The following is a 22,856-nucleotide window of genomic DNA, read 5'->3' on the forward strand; positions in this document are numbered from 1 at the left end:
AACTTCTAAAGTGTCATTATCTTGTTTCATTGTTGCTGCCTTGGAACTAAGATCAAAGATCTGAAGTTCATCCCTTCCACATCCCAAAAGGTTTTCGATTCCTAGCCATAGACTTCGTGTTGTCGTATAGTCCAGGAACTGATTGACGATCTCTCCATCTATATTCTCAATTATCCATGATATGACCATGTCATCCCTTTGTTCCCACTGAACGTAATAGGGGTTTGATGGTGGTGGAGGGACGGCTGTGATGTGGCTGAGCCGCCCTCGACCTCCAATGGCGACGTGCATTAGTTTGCACCATTTTGTGTAATTGTGATATGTGAGTTTCTCTGAGATTTTGACAGAGGTTGGGTTTCCTGTTTGGTTATTTGTTTTGTTAAGTTTTTGAAACATATGAAACATCTGTTCCAACTGTTCAATGGACATTAGGGTATTTTGTGTTTCTTCTTCTGGAAAATCGGCCATTTGCAGGTAAGATGCGGTAGATGATGATGCCTTTCCGGATCTAAACCCTATGGCTCTGATACCATGAAAAATTGAAATTTTTGGGATTATTTTCTATGAAGATTACAGTTTTTGTGTGTGTTATTGATGGAGTAACTCCCTCTTTATATACATAGGCACTAATCTATTTTTAGAAACTAACAATATCAATTATTTATCTATGAAGGTAACTGTCTAATATCCTCTATAGTTGCATAATAGTAGTTTTCATTCCAATACTTTTCTCTCTCATAATACCAATACAAATTATTACTTTACATTACTATTTAATTAAAATAATACCCACTCACTACAAAGATTTTAATTTTCTTAATTTGTGTGAAAAACCTATAGTGAACAATCCTACAAATGCATCGACGCATGTCAACTTTCGGACAGTGGAGTTCAATTAACAAAAAAATCATTAATACAAAATCATTCATACACGATATACTTCATATTTTTGTGGAGATATTAACATTTTTGATCCCATAGAGGTGAATAGGAGGATTATCGTCGATCAAACCATTCATCCAATTAATAATTTCCTCCCTATCATTTATTTCGACGAATCTTTCTTCTTTTATTTCATTACCAAACCCTACATTTATATCAACATTTCCCACAATCTGTTCCTCCTGCTGCTGCTGCTGTTGATGTTGCTCTTCGAGTTGCGGCAAATAGTCAGAAAGCGAAAAATTAAGCTTAGCGCGCGGTCCTCGAAACCGCACTGCGGCTCGATCATACTCCCTAGCAGCTTCCTCGGCAGTCTGAAAAGTTCCGAGCCAAACCCGAATTGCTCGATGCGGATCACGAATCTCGGCTGCCCATTTTCCCCATGGTCTCTGTCTCACTCCTCGGTATTTGTTCCTATTATACTTTCTCTTCCTCTGCTTTTCATTTGAATTTTTATTTGGCGGGAGAGTTAAACACGTGGCAGTAGTTGGTGTTGACCACGTGGCGAATTGATGGAGCCGTTGAATTTCTTGAAGAATTGAATGGGACCCATTATCAATTTGTCGTTGTTGACCGCCATTGATGACGTGCTTAAGAGCTTGAACCATAATACTCATTTCTTGTTCTGGTCTTTGATTCATTGCTGCTTCTAGATTTTCGTCTTCTTCTTGATCGAATCTTGTAATTGTTAAGGTTTTGGATGATGGTTGGGAAAATAAGAATGGCTGCGGTTTTATATATAGTGGTTGTCTTGGTCAACACAGTTCACACACGGGATAAACGGAGGAAATAATAGGAATGAAAGTGACACGAGTAATATGGTCAAAATAATTTATTGATAATTTTCTGGAAAGTACTTTTATTTTATTTATCTAAAAAAACAAATACAGATCTGTTCATTGGGTGATCGGGTCGGTTTCGAACGGATGTTATTCGGTTCGGTTGAATTTCGAATCGGTTATTTTTGGATACGCGTTATGATGGGTCACAGTCGAGTCGGGTCGGTTTCGGACGGGTGTCATTCGGTTCGATTGAATTTTGAATCGGTTATTTTTGGATACGCGTTACGATGGGTCACACTCGAGTCGGGTCGGTTAGTCACGGTTCGGTTGAAGATCAATTATTCGAGATATCGAGTTTGCATCGATTCAGTGTCGATGGAAGTTCGAGTCGAGTGTCAATTGGTCTCGGGTTGTTATTGGTTAATAATTGGTTCAGTTTTTTCGGGTACAGATCGAGTCCGAGTATTTTTTTGAGTAGAATTCGACTACGAGTTACTAATTACTATCGATCGAGTCAATGTCATATTAAGTTACTAGTCATTTTTTAATTGATGACAAGATTTTCTTTAGTTAAGGGAAATAGTTAAAATTAATTAGTGATTATTACTTTGTTAGTTTTTACTTGTTTGACTGTAAATTAAAATTAAAGTTCTATGATCTTTCATCTCATTTGATTAAAAATAGTTTAATAAACATTGACCATTGATTATTAACTCTAAATATATGAAATTATGTATTTTAAAAATTTAATTTATGAAAATATCAATCACTTTATTAGATTAGCTAATAAGATGATTGAATATGAGTTGATCATACTTCTATGTTAAAAATTGGTTCAGGTTTACAGCATTTCGATTAAAAATTGATTCGGGTTAAGTCGATTTTGGCCGGATCAAGTTCGATTTCGAGCATGATTTGGGTCGGATATGACTCGGTTCGTTCATTATTAGGTTCAGGTAATCTCGGTTAAGGATTATATGTCAGTTATGAAAATCAGTCGCAATTTGGGTTCAGTTTTCTCATTTTCAGTTGTCAATCGGTTCGAGTGTAACTTCAATTCAAATAATATCGGTTTGGTAAGCTAAAGTTAAAAACGTATCAATGAGATTAAAAGAAAATAATAAGTTGATAAGGAACAACTAAGTATCCACGTAGAAAATTGGGTCCCACTTTACCTGACATAATCTTCTTTGCTCATTCATCTACGTCCTTGTTTTCTTTTAATTTTTTGAGTATATTAAATTAAGTCTTAAATTTTGCTCAACTTAAAATCCTAATTAGTAGAAAATCTATTTTATCCTCTATGTATAATTATTAATTAAAAATTCAACCCTTATCTCTCTCAATAATAACAACTACCATTATTTAATTCCCTTATGTTTTCACCATCATTACAAACGCCACCAATGCTAGCATCACCATGGCCATCGTCGCCTCCACTAGCAGCACTAGAAACTTCATCATCCTAATCACCAACACCATTTCTATCATCACAAATGGAAAACAATACACAACGTAACCAAAGAGACTCAAACTACTACTTACGGAATTCAAGTCACCTGACAATTATTTCCTCCATTGAAGATCAATTTAAAAGGAGTAATCTGCTATTGAAGAAGTGTCATCCGAGCGTTGTGGTTCAGTGCGGTGGCTGTAGATGGTGCCTGGATGTTGAAACTTGACGCCAGTTGCATGAAGAGCAATTTAGAAAGTCATGGTTTGGTGGTGACAGACGGTGAGTCAGCCGGTGTTGAGTCTGTAGAGTGGTGGTATGCGTTTTTTGGCGGGTGGGGGTGATCGATGTTTATTTATTAAAAATAAAATATATATTAAAATCTTCTGACACATAACTAAAAATTATATAAAGCTGGTATTAATAATTCATGCATTGATACGAATTAAATAAGATTTCTTTTAATTATATTTTAACTTATAAAATAAGTATAAAACATAAATTAAAAAAAAAAACTATAAATATCGTCAAGCTTTTTCACACTAACTCACTTTTTCTCACTTTTTTTTTAATGAGTGATAGCAAACGTTGTCAACGCATTTCATACACGATCAATAGAAATGTCAAATGGTCCATCATCAAACTCATTCAAATTAATCATCAGATCTTTTACACGTGGGAGTTGTTTGTTGAATGCCAGGTAAGCAGCAGCTTATATTTTAGATTGATCAAGACTAGGCATGCGAGTGTAACTAACTTTTTCTCTATTGACTTATTTTAACCCGATCCTTAAATTTCGCCACCCTTTTCATTTTATCGCCACCCTCCTTCAAATGAAATTACGAATTTGTCCCTGATTTTTAAAAAATTACAATTTTTCCACTCATTTTAAATTTCTTATTTATAATAATAATAATAATAATAATAATAATAAAATTAATAATAATAATAATATTATTATTATTATTATTATTATTATTATTTTCCAAAAAGAAAAAAAAAATTGAGTCGCTCAAAATTGGGCGATTGAACCGGGGTCCAGTCGCCCAGAACTGGGCGATTGAACCATGGTTCAGTCGCCCAGAACCGGGCGACTGGACCCCGGTTCAGTCGCCCAATTTTGGGCGACTCAATTTTTTTTTTTTTGCTTTTTGGAAAATAATAATAATAATACTAATAATAATAATAATAATAATAATAATAATAATAATAATAATAATAACTTATAGATTAATGTGGCCTATTAGCTCAGTTGGTTAGAGCGTTGTACTAATAACATAAAGGTCACAGGTTTGAGACCTGCACAAGTCATTATTTAAATTATTAATTTTATATATAAAATTAATAATTTAAATAATGACTTGTGCAGGTCTCAAACCTGTGACCTTTATGTTATTAGTACAACGCTCTAACCAACTGAGCTAATAGGCCACATTAATCTATAAGTTATTATTATTAGTATTAGTATTATTATTATTATTTTCCAAAAAGCAAAAAAAAAAAATAAAAAAAATTGTGTCGCCCAAAATTGGGCGACTGAACCATGGTTCAATCGCCCAGTTATGGGCGACTCAATTTTTTTTTTTATTATTAATTTTAATTTTATTATTGTTGTTGTTATTATTATTATTATTATTATTATTATTATTATTATTATTATTATTATTATTATTATTATTATTACTACTACTGTTATTATTATTAATTTTATTTATATTCTTTTTTAAGAATATAAAAAGTTAATTATTATTATTATTATTATTATTATTATTATTATTATAAATAAGAAATTTGTAAGGAGTGGCAATTTTGTAATTTTTTAAACTTCAAGGGCAAATACGTAATTTCGTAAAAAGGGGTGGCGAAATTTAATAACTCCCTATTTTAAAATAAATAACTTAAAATCACTTGACATCTTTTTGTGTTTTTGTGAGTTTGCTATATTGAATCTTAACCCATTTATTTTAGGGCTATATAACTTCTTGCTAAAATTAATACTCTCTTATATTTTAATTAATTGTTAAAATATAGTCTAGTGAAGTCTTAGTTAAGTGTCATTTTAATTTATATTTTATTGTTAATTTATAAGTTAAAATATAGTCAAGTGAAATTTTATAGGAGTATAATTCTTTCTCTATGTAAATTTTATTAATATTATTTTTTTAATAATTTTTAGTTATGTACAATTAAAAATAACCGAATTGAATTAATAAATATGCATAATCAAGGGAAACATTTTATTAGAATAGTAACTAGGGAGTATCTTCTAATCTTTTTTCACATTTCTTTCATCCTCAACTATTAACATAAATACAAATTCTCTTCCAATATTCAGTTATTTCCCTTACATATAATATTACTTGCACCATATCAAAGGAGGAATAAGAAAACTGTAGCAAATTCAAAGCAACAGATCTAGTACTTCAGTGTCATATCACAGTTTCGTTCCTGCAATCGGGACCATACTAAACCCAACAACTTTGTTCAAACCTTCTTCTTCCATAGCACACCTAATTGTATTTGCATCTTCCCATCTCCCTGCACCAGCATAGATGTTATGAAGTATCACATATGTTCTTCCATTTTTCGGGTCCTTATGAATGATCGACTCACCGACTTTTTCTCCAATTTCAACATTTCCATGGACCATGCAAGCACCCAGCAAAGCCTCGAGTACACTCACTGAAACTCCACCCGACATATTGTTAACAATGTCATAAGCCTCCGACAATAGACCTTTTCTTCCAAGAAGGTTCACTACACAAGAAAAATGTTCAGTTCCTGGTTGAATTCCATTTTTTAGCATAGAATTTATGATAATCTTGCCCTGATAAGCTAACCCTGCATGACTGCAGGCTGATAAGATGCTCAGATATGTGATACTATCAGGTTTCATTCCAGAATCTTCCATCTCGAACAAAAGAGATATTGCACCCTCACAGTCTCCATGTAATCCATAGGCGTTTATTATTGTACTCCAAGACACGGCATCCTTGTAAACTAAACACTCGAACACTTTCCTAGCCATCGGAATATCCCCACATTTTGCGTACAAGTCGATGAACGCATTAGAAACAATCGTCTCTTGTACAAAACCATTCTTTATCACAAACGCCAATACAAAATTAGTGACAGTAATGCTGCTTAACTGACTGCAAGCAGAAATCACCCTCACAATCGTTACATGATCGACTTTCACCTCACTTTGAAGCAATTTCCGCAAGTGGGAAAACACTTTTCCTGCATTCCCACCCTCAAGAAAGACCGATAACATCACATTCCATAATGAAATATCGATTTTATCCCCGGTTTCAAAGAGCCGGAAGCATGAAATTAAATGGTTAAATTTCGAATACATACAGATTAAAGATGTCAGAAAAGGAGCACGGTATATAGCCTCTATTTTGATGGCATAACAGTGAATTGATTTTCCTTGCAGCAATGTAGGACAACCAGGTAACAAATTTAACAAGGTCACATAATTCGGATTATAGCTATAGCTGATCATTTCTTTAAACAAGGATATTACCTCTTCATGTAAATTGTGACATCGATAGCCAGTGATCAGTGAATTCCAGGAAACCAAACATCTATGTGACATTGTATGCAGAAGCAATGAAGCAGATTCCAGGTTACGGCAGCTACAATACATGTTAATCAGGGCATTAGATAACGTAACATCAGAATCAAAGCCAAATTTGAGAGCGAGCCCATGAAGAGCCGTTCCTTGCGCCAAATCAACAGTCTCATTTAGACCGGAAATTATGCTAATTAGGCTGACAACATCCAGTTGTACGTCTTCAAGCTGCAATCTCTGAAAATAGGATGCTGCCTTTTCGTTTTCTCCGTTATATACACATCCTGATATCATAGTGTTCCATGATATGGTGGTTTTCGAGGGAAGCAAATCAAAAAGCTTGAAAGAAGAGTGAAGTTGATGGCAGTTAGTGTAAAATGCTAAGAGAGAATTCGACACATTGATATTTGAATCAAAACCCTTTCTTATGCTAAGGGCGTGCGCAGATTTGCCCTGCAGTAAAGCCTTTAGCTCAGAGCAGGCAGAGAGGACATTAACAATGGAAATAGGATCTGGGTCAAAACCAGCCAGTTGCATTTTATAAACAGAATCCAGACACAATCGTGAAAGCCCATGATGAACATAGGCTGACATTATTGAATTCCAAGTATGGAGGTTTTTCTGAGGCGCCCATGTAAAAACATTTTCCGCTGAGCCAATACTTCCCGACTTTTCATACATTGATATCAACGTGGTTGCTACAGAAATGTGGTTATCCAACCCATTTTTTACGACACACCCATGAAGTATTCCACCATGACAGACAGAATTTAACTTTTCACAGCATGGGATCACAGACACAAATGTGGCGGAATTGGGATAAAAATCATCTGAGACCATTTGCTGGAACATTTCTAATGCTACTTCAGGCATTTTTTGTGCATAAGCATAGATCATAGAGTTCCAAACAACTACATTTTTCATAGGTGAAAGATCAAACAAAGATTTAGCAGCATGAATATCATTGTTGCTAGCATACATTGAGATAAGAGCTGGTATTAACAATTCATCTTGATAAAACCCGGATTTCACAGAATAAGTATGCAAAGACCTACCCAAATTTCGAAAAGATAGACGGGTACAAATAGGAACAATGCTGGCCAACGTTGCCACATTAGGTTTCACACCCTTCATCCAATAGTCATGAAAAACCTTGATTCCATCATAATCAAGACCATTATAGGAATAGCCGGAAATCAAAGCATTCCAAGAAACTACATCCCATTCAGACATTTTATCGAACAGTTTGTGTGCAATATCCATACGCTGAATTCTCGCATAAAAACAAATAAATGCAGTCTGTACAAAAGTATTTCTATCATACCCAGTTCTAATAACAACACCATGTATCTCTTTACCCAATTTTTCATCACTTACAGCTGAACAACCCTTAATTACATAAGGAAATGTGTAATTTCCATCAGAAGTACCTAAAAGCTTGCAACTTTTATATACATTTATAACATCTTGGTATAAACCCAAGTTACAAAGATGCTTGATGATCAAATTCTGCAAAAGCAAGCTACGGTTTTGGGATGCATAAAAAGCAGACAATGCAAGTTCTGGGGCATCCAAATGGATACATTTTTCAATAAACTCAGAAATAACATGCTTATAATTGAATAAACCATCGACAATAATGAGTGATATTAAGGGTTTTAAGTCTTCAACTCTTTTGCAGAGTTTGATAATGGACTGAACATGGGATTGAGGAGAAGAGAAAGTTGCAAATTTTCTGCAATGTAGGGGGTATAAGTTTGAGAGAAGATGAATATGGTCATAGTACAGACATTGTTTAAGCTTCATGATACATTTAGCATTATGACCCAAAATTTCAGTTACTGCCGAAATCTTGGAGGGTTCTTAATTCTAAACCACGGATTTACCAAAAAGCTTATCACAATGACATGACAACGATCATGGCTTCTTTTTTTTTATTTTTTATTTTTTATTATTTATTTTTTTTTATTACTGATTTTTACCTTTTATCAAATATGGAAACATAAAATTAGAATCATTAATCCAAAAATCATTTTTTTATAGCATTCGTATTTTACACGTAAATCTATCTAGTTATTATAAGGATTGGAATGAAGAATATTAGAACATCACTAAGTTGTTATAAAAAATTAAAAATTAAATATTTTAAAAACATTCTTTCTTTTATTGGTTAATATTGAAGAATTATTAATCCTCAAAAAAAAAATCTAAAGCAAAAAAAATCTATGAATTACGATATATTCAAATGAGATTTTATTTGATTCATTTCAATGCAAAGTTCATTAATATCATCTTTTTACAATTTTTAGTTCTACACAATTAGATATATTAATGATAAAATTATTACAGTGTCAAAATTAAATAAGACTATTAGGTGAATAGAAGGGAATATTAGACCTTCTGAGACTAAACAACACTACTACATTTCTACAAACTTCAAATATCATCTTAAACTTAAAAATACCTTCTATTGCAAATTCTCATTATTGACCTCTATATGATATCAAGCAATGACAATGTGACCACATAATTTTAGTTCAATGGACTTTCGTGTATGGAGACATAATTGCGTACATAAGATAAAACGAATCTAGAAATTTCAAATATCAGCTTAAATTTTAAATTAACTAGTCTCTTAATACTTTAAAGATACATGTCTAGAAAATTAGATATACAATAGCCTTTCATTGATGAAAACATTGCAAAAATAATTAGAGTAGATTGTTATTGTCAATAAACGTTTACTTCACAGTTAAAACATCATATAAACATAAAAATACACAGAGAATAGAACATCAGCAGTGCTTAAATTTGTACATAGTTATCCATATAATAAACATAGTCCCAAAATCACCATGGAGCGCTCGTTTCTGCCTGAAACTGAATCTCATGAGGTTCGGCCTTCAACTTCAAGGTCTCAATATGAGCATCGTACTGAACTAAAAACTTGCATAATTCACAAACTGAAACCTCAAGGTTCCTTATCTCTGCATTAGCAACCACAAGCCAGGAATGTGTGCCACTGTTTTTTTCTTTTCGAGGCTCGAGCTGTGAAGTCTTGGTCTGTAACAAAGCAAGTATGCTCTTGAGTTTCTGTGCTTCAATTTCCACACGACTGCGTTCAACTGATGCTTCTTGATACCGGTTCCAGTAAACCGCTCCTTGTGATGTCAACGTGAAGTTCTTGAGGCGGTGTAAGCGTACTTGAAGGAATCCGGCATTAAGTCCAAGAGCTTCATACGTATTCAATGCTTTTTCCCATGATGCATGTTTTTGGAGGAAGGTCGAGAGCGTACAAGTCCTCAAGGCGTTGGCTATGATGACACTGTCGGAAATAATTCTTCTAATGGCCTCGATAATGATCTGATTATTGAATTTCGGATATATACCTTTGAATAGATTAGCGTGAAGAAATGCATTTTGACTATTGCAGAGCTCGTAATAGTTGTGTAAGATGTTGTACGGTAGCTTCTGGTTTTGAAGTAGTTTTTGTAAGACCGATTTGAAATCTGCAAAGCTCGTAATCTCACTGAAAAGCATCTTCTCAATCGAAAACATGGAATCTTTTGGATTCATGAAGTTGAGCCTTGCACTACACATATTGTAATATCCTGCTGTTTGATGTTCTCTCCTCCTGTATACGATTACCTGAGTATTGTCCGTTTTGCTTGAAAGAGTTTGCTTCAGACTTATTTTGCTTGCAGAATTTTCCCTGATGAAGTGCATCTGTAGAAAAAAACGAGATCAGTTATGAAAAATATGTATAATCTGGTGCTGGTATCTGGGCTTGCAGTAACACCTTATTTCACACGTTAAGGTGTCGGTTAAGCATCTGTTACGGCTCGATCTCACTGCCCATGGCGTAAAGTGCAAAGTTTTTATTTTCCCAGTTTTCACCAATTTCACTATCCACGGATGAGATTAGTCAAGAGAAGGTTTACAGATGATTATGATAGTAGGATACAAGAATCTTATTTAGAATTTTTAGTGAAAAATAGTTTGGAAGGTCGGGAATTGTATGTTAAGAAACCAATTCAACCAAAAGCTTAAGCTAATGGTTGAGGCCCAAGGATATGTTATATAGTCTAACACGCCCCCTCACACGAGAGCCCGGGCTAGAGTGTGGATGCGCACATGCGCTGAATATTCCATTCCAATTTAAATAAGGGGTGGTTGAGATTCGAACTCGTGACCTCTTGTCACATGGGCTTCTGATATGTCAAGGAACCAATTCAACCAAAAGTTTAAGTTAATGATTGAGGCCCATATGTTATATACCCTTAACATTGTATCCACTCACAATGTTTCTGTGGTTTCAGATCATATTACTACTAAAATGGCTCATTAAATCATATACTATTCTTATTCATGTGAAGTTGCAAATGCTAATTATTATCAAGGGTCAATCAGATAAAAACTCTTTGTTTTATAAAGACAAGGTTAGGCACATCTAACTCCCTTAAATCCCACCTAGGTGGAAGCTTCAATAGGAAACACTTGATAACATTGTAGTAATGTGTGTGTCTGTGCGTGCAGGGTGAGGAAGCATCTTCAGAAACTAGCAAGCTTTCGATATATTATCAAATCGTAAGCAATAATACATTACTCAACTTTTGAACAGCAGAAATAGTATTTTTTTTTGGTTTATTATTCAGATTATATAATCCCCAAAACAAAACAATGCGAGGAATCAAGAATCACAAGCAAGATAAACTTCTCCGATAGCTGTAAACTACAATCAACAACTACCTTGAATTTGGTAGCTGATACCAAGTGAAAAACAGCAATATCCCCAACTTTGAGGTTCATTTCCTTGGCAAACCTTAACCACCCACCACTGAGTATTAAAGATCGAGGCAGGTACTTTGCTTTGTATTGTTCTCCCGCTTCTGTCTCGAGTATCATGATGGTATCTTTAGCTGGCAAATATTGTCGACAGAATGTTGTAGGAAGTGGCTGTAATTCCAGCATCAAGAACAAAGTAAATAAACATACCAAGAATAACAGTATTATCACAATTCCCAAATGAAACAGCTTAGATTTGTCTATGAATACAAACCATACAGAAACCACCAGAAACATTGGATTGCACCATCAATTTCACAGTAGTCGGATACTCGAAAATGTTCTTTGATTCTATTTCTTTCACTTGATCCAACTTGCATTTCTTTAAAATCTGTTTAATCAATTAGCATTCATTAGATAATGGGATATACTATCATACAAATCTCATCAAACAAAAAGTGGAAAAACATATTGTTAGGCTGTGACAATCCGTCACATGTCACCCCATGGCCCACTTGTGTGGACACACTGAAGGGGCACCCGTGGGCAATCGTTAGCTCAGGCCCACAAATCCACGAGTAATGAGCGTTGAGTTGCATACAACACTTGATGAGTTTCACTCTTTCCTAAAACCATACGGTATTAGGAGGATTACCCATCAAGCCTTATATACATATCTATAACCCACTATTTTAGCGATTTTAGCGATGTGTGATCTTTATTCACATGTAAAGTATTTCCAACTGATATTATTAACCTTAAGATGACTCAGGGCATTAGGGTGAGGTAGCCAAAATTTTCATAACAACATTGAAAAAGATTTCTAGGTAAGGGGTTAGAATTGCCAAAGTACGAGTATTTGAGCAATTTTCGATGTTGGACAACGAGACCAACAAATACAAAGTGCAATTAAGTTTTGCACCAAATTTCATATATACTACATTTTCACAGATTTTTTTAGGGTGAGCAATGCTCGATCTTCACGCACTAATAGCTCTGCCCTCGTTGAAGTTTTCACTTCTTAAATTACTCTTTAAATTACCGCCCAAGCTGCAACCAACAATGAATGATAGAGTATATATCATATCTTTAGGCTTTAAGTTCAACTATAAAGTAGATTTTTTATTGAATTGATTCTTTGACATGGTATCCGAAGTCAGCGTGACAAGACATGGTATCTGAAGTCAGCGTGACAAGAGATTACGAATTCGAATCTCAACCACACGAGAAGATCTATACTACATTCCCACCTCTAGCCTAAAAGGCTTAATTGAGAGGGTGTATTAGAGTATATAGGTAGGCTTAATCAAAATAGTTTCAACAATTTATAGATTTCTATCTTCACTGCTTAAGTTACATCCAACGTATACTAAATTATAAATCATCAAAATTGCAGGATTCAACCATACCTAATGTAAATAACCAAAAAAAAAAAAACGGAAACTCAAAGCTAAAATACTGAAAATTTAAAACCCACCTGAGATAAACGCAAATATTTTCTTCTAATCTTGTTAGCCATAAATCTTTTTGGGTTTCCCTGCAAAAATTCAACAACTCATTGTAGAACAAATAAAAATCTTGGTAATAATAATAATACATTGTTCATAAAAGGAAATTAGCTAACGCCACATGCACAAAATAGGTTCTTGAATCTCTCTGTAATCTTCACCTTCTTTCTTTGATCCTGCATGTAAAATACACCGACATTTGAGAATTAGATTTGAATAACAGGGATTATTTCTGAAAAGATTAAAAGGAGAAAGAAACGGATTAAGAGAGAGAAGAACAAACTTGATTTCTATGATATTTCATGATATGTAGAGTACAGAATACTTTATAGGAATATCACATAAATGTAACAAACTTTTGTGCACGACGTGGATTTTGTACGGTGTGTGCGTTATGCGTTATAATTCACAGTCAGATCGTGTTAGTACGTATCACTCAGGTTTTATGGTGGCAGCCCTGGCCACTAATTGAGTTATTTTTATAAAGGATTAATTTCGGTTTTTTATAAGTGTTTGGAAAAATAAAATTATAATATTATTAGAATTGATGTAATAGACCCTTCAGCTTTAAATTCTAAATAAATATCTATTTTACTTAACTAGCGTCAGAAATAAACTTTTATGGTGATAAGCTTACGTCTAGACAGGCACGTATGTTGGAATTACTAATATCATCGCCTCCTATAATTTTAACCGTACTTATGACTTTTTTTATTACCTCAATGAGTAATTTTTTTTATTTTTTATTATTTTATAGAATTCTTTTTTACACCCATTCATTCTTGTTTTCTTTTAACCTTGTCCATTCATTTTTTTTCCACTTAGTTATTATTTATCTAATTCACTAACAATAAATCATACAATTTTATAAAACCATTGAAAAGTCTCACATATCATAGTTATAATTAATTTATATTTTTTCTATTTATATAATTTGCTACTAAAATTTTATGTGTCAATATAAAAATATTAATATAACTTATTTTTTAGAATTCAATAATAATAGATTAGAAAGGAGATCAATATAACATTACATTTAGAAATAAAATCATACAGTTTAATAAAAATATGAGAAAATTTTACATATCATGTTTATAATTAATGCACATAAAATGATATTTTGATCTATGCATGATTTAGTTACACGACGGATATGCATAACTATAATCACACCAGACAAATTACTAATTTTCCTCCAAATAATATATATGTTTATTCTTGCTTCGGTACATGAAACGAGAAAGTGTAAGAGACACTTGAGATATCTGAAGTGGAAGTGTTATCAAAGTCAACGGTCAACGAATTGGAAGTGAGATGTGACTTTTCCGCGATTGTGACCTGAAGTCCTGCAACATAACACGATCGCCCGGAAAATTCCTCCGACGCTCAAATTAGATCCGAGATGAGAGATCGATAAACGAACGATAATAAATTGAACGCAAGAATATAGATATCAGGATATTGGTTGTTTATATTTGGGTAGGTTGGTGAAAATGATGATGAGTAGAGATTTTGGCAAAGTTTCGGTATGGTATTTTTTACTTAGGGCTATAAATGAGGCTGACTGCCTCTATTTATAGTAGTAGAGAGGAAGTTACTTCTGGGAGAGAGCATGTCATCATGGGTGTGATAGATTGTAGTGGGTAGTTATTCTAGGATTTAAGGAGGTTATTTACTTGCCGATTAAGCAAATTGAAAGGATGTCAGGAAAGCCCCCTGACCAAGAGTCAAGGGCAACAATAAGTCAAAGGGTAGTTAGGTAATTTCACAATGATAATTATTAATAAATAAACAATTAAGTGTTACCATAACATTTAACCCCACGTATGAAGCGTGATGTAAGAGAATCCACCCACAGAGTCGCGACATCTTTCTTTTTGCGGAACAAATAACAATCTTCAAATGTGGATTATAGAAAACTCGGAGATTTTTCAGAAATGAGAATGCCCCGGTTCTTCCTGTCACAATACCACGGAAAATGACCGCGAAGACGTATGAATTTTTGGCTTGATTTGGATCATCTTGGTTACAGCATCTTAGATCATTAGTTGGAATGCTGCCGGAAATGTCCGTGGAAACACGTTACTGCTACGGTAAAAGGCCGAATCATTTACTTGACCTTGGTTTGATCAGGGTCTGTATAAAGAGGGTCTGAATCATATTTACCCTAGCAGCACGGTAAATGGTAGAATCCAACTCATTGATACTTGAACGGTCAACCAATCTTTGTTGTCCCGGCTTGATTATGTATCAGCAGAGAATGAACAAGGTCTAGGTATAGTAATATATTATGACACGGGGAAATGTCGCGTCATATATGTCGGCTAATTGTAATATCTTGACAAAATTAATCCCAACGTCTTCATTCTGAAGCAAGGAGAGAGTCTGAATCACTTTTCTTCTTGTGATTTGGACACGAAAAATAACTTGAAAGTTTTAGTCTCAAGATCCCAATATTGGGCTAAAAAGGGGGTCAGAATCACTTTCCTTCTTGTGATTAAAGTGATTCGGACAAGGTGAAAACACTTAAAAAATTTTATCCCTAAGATCCCAATCTTGGGCTAAAAGAGGGTCCGAAACACTTTCCTTCTTGTGATTCGGACAAAGAGAAAACACTTAGAAAATTTTAGCCCCAAGATTCCAATCTTCGGCTAAAAGGGGGTCTGAATCATTTTCCTTCTGGTGATTCAAACAAGGAGAAAACACTTAGAAAATTTTAGCCCCATGATCCAATCTTGGGCTAAAAAAGGGGGGGTTCGAATCAGTTTCCTTCTTATGATTCGGACAAGAAGAAAACACTTAGAAAATTTTAGCCCCAAGATCCCAATCTTGGGCTAAAAGGGGGTCCGAATCACTTTCCTTCTTGTGATACGGACAAGGAAAAATTACTTACAAAATTTTAGCCTTATTTTAGCTTTAGTGTTCTTAGGCCTCAAGTGCCACATGATCCTCCCGGTATACTGTTCTGACAGGAATAGTGATTTGGTAGGTGAGAATTTATTGACCATATAAATATGAAAATCAAGGTCAAAGTCTCATTACTTTATTGACTCAAAATCTCGAATTTTCAATTTCTAGAAAGATAAAGCTAGAGAGACACGCTTTAACAATCACAAATTTCTTCAAATTCTTTGATAGTTCTTCAAGATCTTCAACAAGGTATTCTTAAATTTTTCTTCAAATTCTCAATTTTCTTTGAATTTTGATTGAATATCTTTGAATTTTCTTTAAACATCTTCAGTAGGTTCTTCAAATCTTCAAACTGTCCTTGATAATCTTCAAATTGTTCTTGATAATCATCAAATTGTTCATGATAATCATCAAATCGTTCATGATAGTAATTTTTATTTTTTCACATAAAATTATTTAACTTTCTTGTTCTTCCCGGAATATGGATGATATTACAACTAACATGAACATTCCCGTTACTCTCGTTACTCCCGTATGTGTAAGGGAAACTCCTTTAGAGACTAAGGTAGAAGTGGAGGATGACTCAGACTGGACCACTTCTATATATATAACTCGACACTTTTCACCAATAAGGAGCAGGAGCAAATAATCTATACACCCAATATACTCTCCTGAAAAAAGATATCTCGCTCCTTGAGAAGTAGATGTAGCGTTCCTTCCCAATTATCTAACAAAAATAAACTCAGAATTGGACGGATTGTTGTATGTAGATACAAGAATGGAGCACAGTGACGAGTCTTCGGGTAAAAACTGTGCTGCCGCGTTACCTCCTCCGTTCTATATAGAAGATGGTGGTCTTCTTAATTATTTCATTGATGCGCCTACAAGACATCTGGTGGATACAAAGAGGGAGGCGCTAATGGATAAGTGGGGTCTGCCAGATGGTGTTGATATTATCAAGTCGGCCAATCTAGATACCGTTAAGTTCCCACCACCTAACTGTATAGCTGTTTATGTACCGACTTTTGAGTTAGGGTTAAGGTTTCCTTTACATCCCTTTATTCGGGAATTACTAATTTTTTTGAATGTCATTGTAGCTGAGTTATACCCTAACGCTTGGAGATACGTGACGGGTTTTTTAATTTTATGTAAAGTATTAGCGGTTAAGCCTACCCTGACCACCTTTAGGTATATCTTCTGCATCCGTCTCAGTAGCTCGGAAGAGCACGACGCTAGTTGGATTACATTTTCTCATAGGCGAGGGTTTAGGATAGTAGGGGAACTCCCGAATAACCAAAAGGGTTACCGGACTAAGTTCGTATTTTTGTACAATTTCCAACCATGGAATTTTAAGACTTCTTTTGATATCAAACCCAAGGTTAACAAATTTTAACAATAATGTCTCGCAATGTAAGTAGATGAGGCGGTGTTAATAGAATACGCCCTTATGGAAATAGAACAAGGACGGAAACCCCGCCATGTACAGAACAATTGGATTCCCAAGAAATATATCTTGGAGATAGAGGACCTTCTATCGACTTTTGAGATAAGCCTAAAAATACATAAGCGTAAGTTTCTCGGTCTCTTCTTTTACTGACACGTCACGGCATACATACTTATCACATGTTTGCGTATGCAGGCATCACCAAGAAAAATCTTGCCAAAAAACATCCAACGCTAATGGGCAAGTTTAACTTGATGAAGATGACGCACAATCGCGTCAAGCACACCGAAGACACTACTCCTCTTCCTACCTCGCCCAAGGTAATTAAGATTATCATAATTAGAATTTTGTTCTCCCGTATTTTTGGTTTAACATAATTTATATTTCGTGGAGAACGGCAAGACGAAAACGGACGGGGTAGACGTCGCGCCTACAACTGAAGAGTCGCGGTCCCTCTTGGAGAAGAAGAAGCATGCTGAGGTTCCCTTGAAAGTAATCTGGACCGAACCTCATAAAAAGAGTACAGCCAGGAAGAAGGCTAAAACTTCTTCCCCAACTGAGAAGAAGTCACCTAAAGAGGTGAAGCATTCGACCCCTCAAGGGTCGAACACTGTACATAGTGTCGTGCCTATCACATAGTGTAGGCCGGTAGGAGCTGAAGAAGGGGGCGGGTCGTCCTGTTCTAAAAGCAAACCTACTGCCTAGGATAAGGGTAAGGGGGTTGTTGAGGGATCGGTGAGACGTCGTCCCAATCATATAAGAAAGTCTACAACCGGCGCATCCATCCATACCGGGATGATGCGACGTTCACGGAGATAGGTCATAAGGACCTGATCACTCGCCTCAACCGGGCTTCCCGGAATATACTGAGCGAAAAAGACATGGAATATCTTGATGCAATTCCCCCGGTTGAGAGGACGAGACAAACTCGTTTCTCTATCGCTGAAGTAATTGTAGCACTTGTCTCATCCCATAAATTTTAAATTTTGAAATTCTAACTTCGTTTTCATAACAGGCTCTTCTAAGGATAGGGTATGAGCTGGTCATGGCTCGTTCCCAGGCAGCAGAGAATGCCCCCCTTTCTTCAAAGGTTTCGACACAAAACGTCGAGCTGGAGAGGTTAAGGGTGGAGCTAACCTAGCTACCGGGCCTAAATGAGAAATTGGCCAAGTGCAAAGAGCTATCTGAGCGTTTGGCCATGGCCGAGAGATAGAGTAGCCGTATCAAGGAAAACCTCGACTTGGTGAGCCAAACTCTTGACCAAGCTTCAGAGCAATTACTGAAAATCTGCGAAGATGCTGGAAGTCTATAACAAGCTTGTCGCGGACAACGAGCAAGTTATTAAGCTGGCCGACTTCGGAATAAAATACGAATCACGCACAGTAATCAAAGCCCAAGCATTAGCTGATTTCACAGCTGAAAGCACGGGGCCAAATCCGAGTGACCCTAATCACGAATGGAAACTTTACGTAGATGGCTATTCAACCAAGTTTACTAGCAGAGCCGAAATTCTTATTGTATTTTCCGCCAAGGTCAGAATGGAATGGACTGTGCGATTTGAATTTGCCGCGTCCAACAACGAGGCTGAGTATGAGGCCCTCATACTAAGGTTAAACATTTGCTATGAAACTGGAGCATAAACGTTGTCAGTCTTCTTTGATCACAACTGATAGTCGGACAAGTGAATGGGGAGTTCGAAGCCAAAGATGACAACATGAAGATATACATGCAAAAGGTGAAAGAATTCGTTACCAAGTTCGACAAATTTTTAGTCATTCATATACCTAGATCAGATAATGCTCAAGCGGAGTCCCTTGCAAGATTGGCTAGCTCAGCTAAAACATCTAATGCCCGCAACATCATTTGGAAAGTCCTCCCTAACCCCAGTTTCAACGTCATGGTCTCTACAATCGACAGATCAGAAACATGGATGGAACCTCTCATCAAGTACCTCCAACAAAACTTCCTCTCAGAAAGTGAAAATGAAGCTCGAATGCTACAGAAGTAAGTAAAATGGTTTGAATTCTATGATAGAACCCTCTATAAAAAATCATATACACATCCGCTCTTGAAATGTGTAACTCCAGAAGAGGGAAATTATATTTTGCAAGAAATTCATGAAGGAGGATGTGGGATTACCAAGGGGTAAGAACAGTGATTAATAAGGTCCTCAGAAGTGCGTATTATTGGCCTTCTCTTAGGAACAATGCAAAGACTTTAATACTAACGTGCTCTAAATGCCAACTCTTCTCCAAGGTTGCCAAAAAGCCAACAAGTTACCTCACAACAATACAATCCGTGTTACCGTTCGACAAATGGGGAATGGATTTCCTTAGTCCAATTCCCCCAGCAAAGGGACAAAGAAAATTCATCATTGTTGCAATCGACTAATTTTCCAAATATGTTGAAGTAGAACCCCTCAGCACAATAACAGATAAACAATTTTGCCAATTACTTTGGAGAAACATCATAACCAAATATGGCATTCCGCGGGTTATTATCATGGACAATGGCAGGAAATTCATAAGTCGAGGTATGATTGAGTATTTTGATAAGTTTAATATTCAAATTAGAAACAGCTCAGTGTCACGACCACAAAAATCCGCCAATAAGGAAATTCTTAATGGCATAAAAAAGAAAATAGACGGGGCAAAAGGTACATGGGATGAAAAATTACCAGGAATACTATGGGCAAGTCGTACCACAGTCAAAGAAGCCACTAGTTACACCCCATTTTCTCCAGTCTATGGATCGGAGGCGGTACTTCTAGTAGAAATTGAAATACCGTCAACAAGGATCACTTACTACTCCCATAGTGAAAATTACAAGGAGAAAAGGGCAAACTTGGATTTGCTCCCAGAAACAAGAGGGAATGCACTTTTGAGATCAATAGCTCAAAAACAAAAAATGACTTGTCAATTCAATCAACATGTCAAAACTAGACTCTTGAAAGTTGGGGAACTGGTTTTGCGTAAGATTGAAGCAACGGGAAAGATTACAGAGAAAGGAAAGCTAGGAGCCAATTGGGACACCCCATTCAAGATCACTCATATCATCAAACCCGGTACATTTGAGTTGGAAGACTTGGAGGGAAAGAAGTTGAAACGACCGTAGCATGCTGACCACCTGAAAAAGTACTTCATTTAACAAGCTTAGCAAAGGGCATATGGTCATTCATCATCAACTTCAAATGACTTGTGTTTGCTTCACATCATCAACTCATATTTAGGTTATATGTCCAATTTTTCGCGTCAACATTTCAAGTTCTCCGTACAATGTTCAATTTTCTTGTATCAAAGTTTTATTTTCCATGTCAAATGTCCGTTTTTCCGTATCATTATGTTTAGTTTCCGTATCATCATTTGTGTATCAGTACTCAATTTTTCGTGTTATGTGTTCAGTTCAGTGTGCAATTTCCCGTGTTATGTGTTCAGTCCTTCATATTACCATGTTAAGTTATACCAGTATTCAATTTTCCATTATACTCAATTTTTTGCGCCATCAACTTTGTCTTACGTTGATTCAATATTCAGATGTCCATATTAATTTACTCAACATTCAATTTTCCGTAGCATCAATAATGAATTCATTATTCAACAATTAAAAGTACATGATAATAGTATATTCAATATTCAAACTATGCTGCCATCATCAACTTAGTCGTACGTCAGTCCAAGTTGCCCGTACCATTAAGTTAGTCATCATTATTCATATGCAAAGCTCGTTAAAATTCAGAACCGGATAGTCAAGTAATAATCAAAACCGACAAAATAAGTTAGCAAAAATTTACAAAAATCAGTTATAATTACAAGCGACACTAAAGGTCGATTTTAGAATAGAGTTTTAGAATTCACAAACATTATAAAAATCCCAGGACACTAAAGGGCATTACAGATTGGGAGGAAGGCCTACAAACTAATCAGAGCTTTGGTCTTCTGTTTGGTGCGGCTGCGGCTCTTGATGGGAGTCGGGATGTGAGGAGAAGGCGTGAACCTAATAAAAATGTGAAAGATCAAGCCATGGCTCATCACCCGCCAACTCTTCAGATAAGCCGCAGAAAGTCTCCTTCTTATTAGATAGAATCTTCGACAAACTCGAAGACTCTTGTTGAAGGTGAAGGAATGAAGACCTATCCGCGGCCTTGGGAAATGGAGGATAGGCAACCGGGACTTTGTTAAGATCTAGGGCCAGAGCCTTCTTTTTGTTTAAGTAGCTTCTAGCATCTGGAGTTTCAGGCTTGGATTCCTCTTCTTCCTTTCCTTTGCTAAAACTCTTTTGGAGTTTGGATCTTTCCATCCTATGTCTATTCCTTCTGCTTGATCGCGATATTTAAGTATCCTTATCATCCGAATTTTGGGAACTCGAGTGGGGTTTGATTCTCTTTTTGAGGTTTTCAATCTGATCCGCCATGTCGGCCAACACCTGCTGATGTGGAGTAGTGGCATTGGCACTAACAATGGCACAAAGTTGTTCAGCGAAAGCAGTAGTGAGATTTTGTGCCAGGATGTCCAGATCACGGCGAGTCACGGCTTGATTGTTGGTCTGACCCACGGAAGTGTCTGTATCTATGCTATGAACGGTAGCGGTTTGTGTAGGATTTCTCTTGGGAGCCATGGATTTTTTTTCAAGTGCTTATTACAAGAGTCCCCATAGACGGCGCCAAACTGTTTCGGTTTATGAAACGAGAAAGTGTAAGAAACACTTGAGATATCTGAAGTGGATGTGTTATCAAAGTCAACGGGGTCAACAAACTGGAAGTGAGATGTGACTTTTCCGCGGTTGTGACCTGAAGTCCTGCAAGACAACACTTTAGCCTTGCCCGGGGGGTGATCTCCTGGAAAAACCCTTCGACGCTCAAGTCAAATTGGAGATGAGAGATCGATGAATAAATGATAATAAATTGAACGCAAGAATATAGATATCGGGATATTAGTTGTTTATATTTGGGTAGGTAGGTGAAGATGATGATGAATATAGATTTTGGCAGAGTTTCAGTATGGTATATTTACTTAGGGGTGTAAATGAGGCTGGCTGCCTCTATTTATAGTGGTAGAGAGGAAGTTACTTCTAGGAGAGAGCAAATCATCATTGGTGTGATGAATAATAGTGGGTAATTATTCTAGGGTTTAAGGAGGTTATTTACTTGTCAGTTAAACAAACTGAAAGGATGTCAGGAAAGCCCCCTGACCAACAGTCAAGGTCAACGATAAGTCAAAGGGTAGTTAGGTAATTTTACAATGATAATTATTAAATAAATAAACAATTAAGTGTTACCATAACAGTTCTAATTTAATTCTCTATATGGAAAAGGCATACAAATCAAGTTCTTTTTCGAATAACTAATTACTCTTATGTCATGTTTGAGAACGATGATTTCATTTGAAAATATAGAATTCGCTCAAATTTATTGTTTGACAAATCAAAAATTTTCAAATTTGGATTTGAATCAAAATCC

At 35.8% G+C, this 22,856-nt stretch overlaps 3 protein-coding genes across 6 annotated transcripts; all 3 read right to left on the reverse strand.

Moving 5' to 3' along the window:
* Nucleotides 1–532: 532 nt before the first annotated feature.
* LOC130820362 (ethylene-responsive transcription factor ERF098-like) lies at nt 533–1,645 on the reverse strand. The gene has a single exon (XM_057685703.1). The coding sequence runs from the start codon at nt 1,581–1,583 to the stop codon at nt 942–944; it is 642 nt and encodes a 213-aa protein (XP_057541686.1). The 5' UTR covers nt 1,584–1,645; the 3' UTR covers nt 533–941.
* A 3,752-nt stretch (nt 1,646–5,397) lies between these two features.
* On the reverse strand, nt 5,398–8,648 carry LOC130820363 (pentatricopeptide repeat-containing protein At2g04860-like). Its single transcript, XM_057685704.1, has one exon. It carries the CDS (start codon nt 8,558–8,560, stop codon nt 5,612–5,614), a length of 2,949 nt encoding a protein of 982 aa, XP_057541687.1. The 5' UTR covers nt 8,561–8,648; the 3' UTR covers nt 5,398–5,611.
* Nucleotides 8,649–9,374: 726 nt separating this feature from the next.
* On the reverse strand, nt 9,375–13,366 carry LOC130820364 (B3 domain-containing protein Os01g0234100-like). Of its 4 annotated transcripts, none has more exons than XM_057685705.1 (6): nt 13,331–13,366; nt 13,164–13,223; nt 13,017–13,076; nt 11,814–11,930; nt 11,504–11,710; nt 9,375–10,480 (listed from the first exon to the last, which is right to left on the reverse strand). In XM_057685705.1, the coding sequence occupies exons 1-6, from the start codon at nt 13,349–13,351 to the stop codon at nt 9,605–9,607; spliced, it is 1,341 nt and encodes a 446-aa protein (XP_057541688.1). In that variant the 5' UTR covers nt 13,352–13,366; the 3' UTR covers nt 9,375–9,604. The 4 variants fall into 4 exon arrangements, with proteins under 4 accessions (XP_057541688.1, XP_057541689.1, XP_057541691.1 ...); XM_057685706.1 differs by having other exon boundaries at nt 9,376–10,480; nt 13,209–13,223; XM_057685708.1 differs by lacking the exon at nt 13,331–13,366 and having other exon boundaries at nt 9,376–10,480; nt 13,209–13,324.
* Between the last annotated feature and the right edge of the window lie 9,490 nt (nt 13,367–22,856).

Source organism: Amaranthus tricolor, chromosome 8, assembly GCF_026212465.1.
Source record: "Amaranthus tricolor cultivar Red isolate AtriRed21 chromosome 8, ASM2621246v1, whole genome shotgun sequence".
Taxonomy (NCBI): domain Eukaryota; kingdom Viridiplantae; phylum Streptophyta; class Magnoliopsida; order Caryophyllales; family Amaranthaceae; genus Amaranthus; species Amaranthus tricolor.